The sequence below is a fragment of the Watersipora subatra genome, chromosome 8 (genome assembly GCF_963576615.1).
Source record: "Watersipora subatra chromosome 8, tzWatSuba1.1, whole genome shotgun sequence".
Lineage (NCBI taxonomy): Eukaryota > Metazoa > Bryozoa > Gymnolaemata > Cheilostomatida > Watersiporidae > Watersipora > Watersipora subatra.
In genome coordinates this window covers 61,391,366-61,397,365 of record NC_088715.1, presented here as the reverse complement: position 1 = coordinate 61,397,365, position 6,000 = coordinate 61,391,366, and the positions used below count along the sequence as shown (strand labels likewise).

General features: G+C 35.3%; 1 protein-coding gene across 2 annotated transcripts in view; it reads right to left on the bottom strand.

The window, feature by feature from the left end:
* Positions 1-478: 478 nt before the first annotated feature.
* LOC137402147 (inverted formin-2-like) overlaps positions 479-6,000 on the bottom strand; it is a 49,512-nt gene continuing 43,990 nt past the window's right edge. For both annotated transcript variants that reach the window (XM_068088617.1, XM_068088616.1), the window contains exons 18-23: positions 5,308-5,480; positions 4,036-4,217; positions 3,435-3,606; positions 2,097-2,210; positions 1,439-1,565; positions 479-1,116 (exon numbers count right to left, since the gene is read on the bottom strand). In XM_068088617.1, the coding sequence (XP_067944718.1) occupies positions 995-1,116; positions 1,439-1,565; positions 2,097-2,210; positions 3,435-3,606; positions 4,036-4,217; positions 5,308-5,480 (890 nt within the window). In that variant the 3' untranslated portion in view covers positions 479-994. The remainder of the gene's footprint in view (positions 1,117-1,438; positions 1,566-2,096; positions 2,211-3,434; positions 3,607-4,035; positions 4,218-5,307; positions 5,481-6,000) is intronic.

Here is a 6,000-nt window from a genome sequence, read left to right as displayed (position 1 = left end):
CCAGCCACATGTTGATACACTTCTCAGCTGACAATGTAGTAGCAGAAAGTCGTAAGCGGTAAAATCACACAAAAAAATGATTAGCTGCATGCAAATGCTGAAGTGATTTCTGGCTTTCACAGGGCCAGAGTCACTTTCCTGAAAGAAAGGAAATAGCATTCAGCGTAGTAAAACAGCTGGAGACATACCAGTATTTACATCATGTTGCAGTGGTTGACTGACGGGCGAATTTGTTTTTCTATACTCTCTAGACGCTGCTATGGTACATCATTGAAATAGTGCAGTGCTTTTCCATGTAAGGGTGTTTAGTTAATCTCCCCATTTGTGTAGGGTTTGACGGTTTAGTCTCCATCGGTGAATTCAGTCACTGAATTACATGTACGGAACAATTGATTGCATGAAGCAATGTCTATTCAAACATCACTTTTTAATAATATTTCTAATCATTTGAACAAAGAACTGGTGTTGGAGTCACAGGTTTAACTAAAAACTTGCAATATCCTTTATTGCAAACAATATATTTTATATACATGAAAAACAATAAACTATTTACATATTTTAATAAAAATAAGTAGCTTGCATAGCTTGAAGAGCACCGAAAAGATGAAGCTTGAAGATAACATCACAACCGTAACTGAGCATAGAGTAAATAAGTATAATAGATTAGTGAAAGGGTTCCCTTGCATGGCATGTCAAACCTCTCACTTCTAAGTCTATGAAATAAAAATAAACAAGGCAAGCTACTCGGTGAAGGTTTAAGCCAGAGATCAGCGGTCAAAATTGACCAGCTCGGTAAGATGCACCAGATTGAGATAGATTTCCTCCTGAGTTCATGAATAAAAAGCAAAATATTGAAAAACTCTAAAAATTAGTGAAACAAGGTTCAGCTTAAACCAATATTGACGAAAGGAGGTTTAACCTAAACCCAAACTGACAAAAAGCGGTTCAACCTAAACCCCAATGGAGAGATGCTGATTCGTTCTGCACTGAAAACTCAAGATATGGTATTACGATTCGGTCCGCCTCTTTGTAAAGGTCTTTTGTTTCTCAGGGTTGTTCCTTGCCGAATTTCACCTAGCAGCATGTCCACCAAGTTGACTTCAGTTTCTTGCATTTCTGAAATATGTTTCGTAGAGAAATAAATATTATACAAAAGCAATTTATTTCTTCAAGTTAGCTTTTTAAATTCTGCACAACATCCTGTCATTTCTAAAAATTTGTTTTTCGGAGAAAATAATAAGAAGCATCATTAGTGATTGAAGTCATCAAACAATCTTGACTCTCAGTTGTGTCATTCTTTTATCGCCCTTAAGACTAGAGAGATTTACAACTCTACGTACGCATGAGAGAATCAGTAGTTCTGAGGCTATTCATCGTTCCATCAAGTTTCTATCTCTACTTGGTAATATAAATATGGCTATGGCAAGAGTCAACTTACTCTGTAAAGAGTTTTTGTGCGACACTTTTACAGAGCCACCCATTGACTTGCGTTTGAGGGCATCACTCTCTTGCTCCTTCTTTTTCCGCATGATTCTTTCTTCCTGCAACCTTCTCTGCTCATTATCCTGTAAATATGTATGTAAATAATATATTAAGTAATAAAGATCAATATAAACTAAAATTATAATTTTGTTTTCCTTATTAGTTATACTAATAATAAATCAATAAATATGTGAATATCTTGGAATTATGAACAAAATAGGGTTGTGGTTGTTAGCGAGTGTGGAGATGCCTCTTCTGTAATTAACTTATGATAGAAAGAAATTCTACAAAGATTTGCAGGAAAGTTATTCATCCTTATAAGGAACTTTTAAATGAGCATTTTGTAAGTTTAATGTTAGCCAAAGAAACCAAAAAAGTAACAGTCGATGGCATAGGCAATTACTACTAGGCGTATCCATTTTATTTTAAAAACTTTGTTAAAAGCGGCAAAAGATTGTAGCAATATGATAACAGCGATACTTAAAGCAAAAATCAATTACTGGCGATTTATGAGTGCATGGCTCAATGCCTGCTTGGTAAGTGTTAATAGCAGTAGTAACCGTAATAGAAGTAGTAACCGTAATAGAAGTACTAACTGTAATAGAAGTACTAACCTTCTTGCACTGTACAACTTTGTCAAGAAATGAGTTCAAGTTTCCAAAGAACTCATCAACGTTAAACCCTTTCACTTCTTCGCAGAAGAATTTAGCTAACTTGATGGAATTTTCCTACAAAAAAGAAATTCAGGTAAACCTTTCAGTAAACGGAACACTCGGCCTAACCCTCCTACTAACAGAGCACTACACCCAACCCTCCTACTAACAGAAAACTACACTCAACCCTCCTACTAACAGAAAACTACACTCAACCCTCCTACTAACAGAGCACCACACTCAATCCTCCTACTAACAGAGTACCACACTCAACTTTCCTACTAACAGAGCACCACACTCAACCCTCCTACTAAAAGAACACTACATTCAACCCTCCTACTAACAGAGCACCACACTCAACCCTCCTACTAACAGAACCCTCACTCAACCCTCCTACTAACAGAAAACTACACTCAACACTCCTACTAACAGAAAACTACACTTAACCCTCCTACTAACAGAACACTACATTCAACCCTCCTACTAACAGAACACTACATTCAACCCTCCTACTAACAGGACACTATACTCAACCCTCCTACTAACAGAGCACCACACTCAACCTTCCTACTAACAGAAAACTACATTCAACCCTCCTACTAACAGAACACTACACTCAACCCTCCTACTAACAGAACACTACATTCAACCCTCCTACTAACAGAACACTACACTCAACCCTCCTACTAACAGAGCACTACATTCAACCCTCCTACTAACAGAACCCTCACTCAACCCTCCTACTAACAGAGCACTAAACTCAGTGCTCTTACTAACAGAAAACTACACTCAACCCTCCTACTAACAGAGCACTATACTGAAGCCTCCTTATAACAGAGCGTTAAACTCAGCACTCCTACCAACAGAACAATAAATTGAACCCTCCTGTTGTCTGCGTGTATATAGCTTATATCTATGGGCTCTTATGAACAGAGAGTTACAAGTTGTAAGAAAAGCTATCTGTATGTTGAATCATACTAGTAAAATGCTGCAGAAGAAATGTGATAAGTTGGGCCAATGTACACGTTTATGCATAAATCATACTATCTATTGCAGCTTTATGAAGCACAACATGTAGTTTGAACTGATTTAGGCTCAAAACCTAGCCATATCGGCTATTTTTTCAGAACAGCACATTAGGCTTAACTAGTTATATTTGCGAAATAGTAATGTACATGCAACTCATTTTTGGTAAAACATACTTATTATGTTGGTTCATATACAATAAAGGTCACCACTCAGCTGTTTGTGATGCAATGACGCAAGAAATGCTATTTATGCCCAAGGTTGAAGGACTACCTTAACTGTAGCATATTGTTTGCTGAGCTGCTCCAGCTTCTCATCGACTTCTGAGATGTATTTTTCATACAAGCCAATCACCTCTTCGTCAGCATTCTTGATTCGAGCAGATATTGAAGTCACCTTGGATTTTATTTGGTTTATTTCTGCTTCTTGCTGGTCAAGAGTGGTTCTATAAGAGCAGTACTGAGCATTTAAACCGTTGAGTGTGTAGATTAAACTATTGCAGCCAATCACTAATTCAGTTAGTAAACTTCAGCCAATCAGTAAGCTGGTTGGTAAACGATAGCCAATTATTTAGTCAGTAAACTTCAGCCAATCAGTACACTGGTTGGTAAACTACAGCCAATCATTTAGTCTTTGGTAAACTTCGACCAATCAGCATAGAGGTTAGTGAACTACAGCCAAACACTACTTCAGTTGGTAAACTTCAGCCAATCATTACATTGATTACAAAACATTGACCAATTGAATAAATTTTACTTGTTGCAGTCATGTTGAGTAATAAGAACCAATTAAATTTAAGAACCCATGGCGGCCTGCCCAAAACTAAAAACTGAGCAGTACAACGCGAATTCTATTTCTCTTGTTCTGTGCTGACCTTGAAATAGCTTTTAGCACTGGTCCTAAGTTTTGCACGAAGTTCAGCACATTTTGGTCCTGTTTGACGATCTCTTCAACAATATAATGCAGCAAAGTTACTCTGGCTCGATTTGCCTTTGTATCCATAAGCTTTGACAGAGATGATATCTTGAAACCTTGGGCATCACCTGAATATTTACCCTAAAAGTTCAGTAAGAAAAGAAACAGTTAGCGTTGTTGAATAAGTTACTGTAACAAAATTTTAAAAGTAGAAGTTAGACATGGTGCCAAATATAACAGAAGATTTTTGTCAGCATGCTTGTAACAGCTTTAGCTGCCGCAGTGACGCAATATAGCACATTAGCAAAGGATTTGCTGTCACCTGGCACTAAATTGCCTACCTAATGCAAGCATACATGACGGTTGGAGAGCGCCACATAGCAAAATTACTTTTTCCAATTTGCTTTTTAAAGAGTTTGCTACAATTTTTTATAATTTTTCACTTTATCTAGATCTTCGTATCTTGATTTATATACAAATAATTTCAAGTTTGATTCTTTATGTTTCACCTAATGTGAAGGTGCATTCAAACGAGGCAAACTTCTTATTTTCTCTATTGTGCATGCAATGCACAATAGAGAAAATAAGAAGTTTCGAAAATATGAAGCCAACACAATGAGCTTCACATGCAATGCACAATAGAGACAAGCTTATACAGCAAAAACTGAACAAAATAGTCTGTCTTCATATTTCCAAAGCAGATAAAAAATTAAATTCTTCAAATGCGCCTTTTTTGTAAAATTTAAACAAAATTGATACAAACAAAAACTAATACAATTTCAAACTTGATTAGCTTTTAAGTTATTTATTAGTGTTATAATATTATCGTTATTGATAAAAAGCAGCAATCATAAAAATTTAAAAGATTTATGGATAATTCTTTTAAAAATATATATGATGACACTGCACCAATAACTATTTCTTAGTTTAGACACGTTAAACAGAGTTTTGCAATATCTCCTAACAAAAAAACTGATGACAGCAATGCATTTCTTGTAGCATTGAGTCACTTTAGTTGGCCAAATATATAGTCGCCTAAAAAACTACAGAACATTATTTACTAATTAGCAGATTAACTTTGACCATGTTATTGCTTATGCTCAAAATATTACAGGAGAAAACAACTTTTGATTCGAATAATTTATCTGTCCTGCAATGAGCTTCACAAAATCTTCACTATGCCGCCATCACATAATTAAAAAAATTAAACTGGGAGGTCCTGATTGCTCACCGTGTTTATGAAGTTGCCTAGGCGTAGCACGAGCCTTAAAAACTCGTCTAAAGATGGGTTTCCCATTGTCTCATTTATAGCCTTTTGATAGAGTTGCAGATCTGCGGTTATTTCTGTCTCTATGCTAGAGAATTCTGTTTGGATGATCATTGTCTCTATTCGAAGTTTAAAGTCTGCAAATGAAAGCAGTGATGTTGTTATTATATTATTATATAGATATACATTAGTAGGCCTACTATATTATTGCGTAACATTAGGGGGTAATTGTTTCATCGTAATACCTTATTCTGATGACATACAATAATTGAATTATTTGTAGTGTTTTCATTATAGTGTAAATCTAAGACAATCTAGCCAGCGGGACAATCTAACCACATTATTGAAATTGATTATACCATATTACTGCAACACAATATGTTTACAAAGCAACTTTATTCTTGTAACGCATTATTAGGATATAATCGTGTTATTATCATGTACTGTAACATAATTTTAATGCATTATTGAGTTAATGCTATTGAATTATTTTGAACTATTTTGGTGGCAATGCTGCCTCACTGTAATGCATGATTGTGAAAGTGTAACAGTACTAATACAATGTAATGTAATTGCAAGTGATATTTTAATTAATATATTTGGTTATTCCAGTTAAAAAATTGTTTCAGATTAATTTTCATCTATTTAATTTTACCA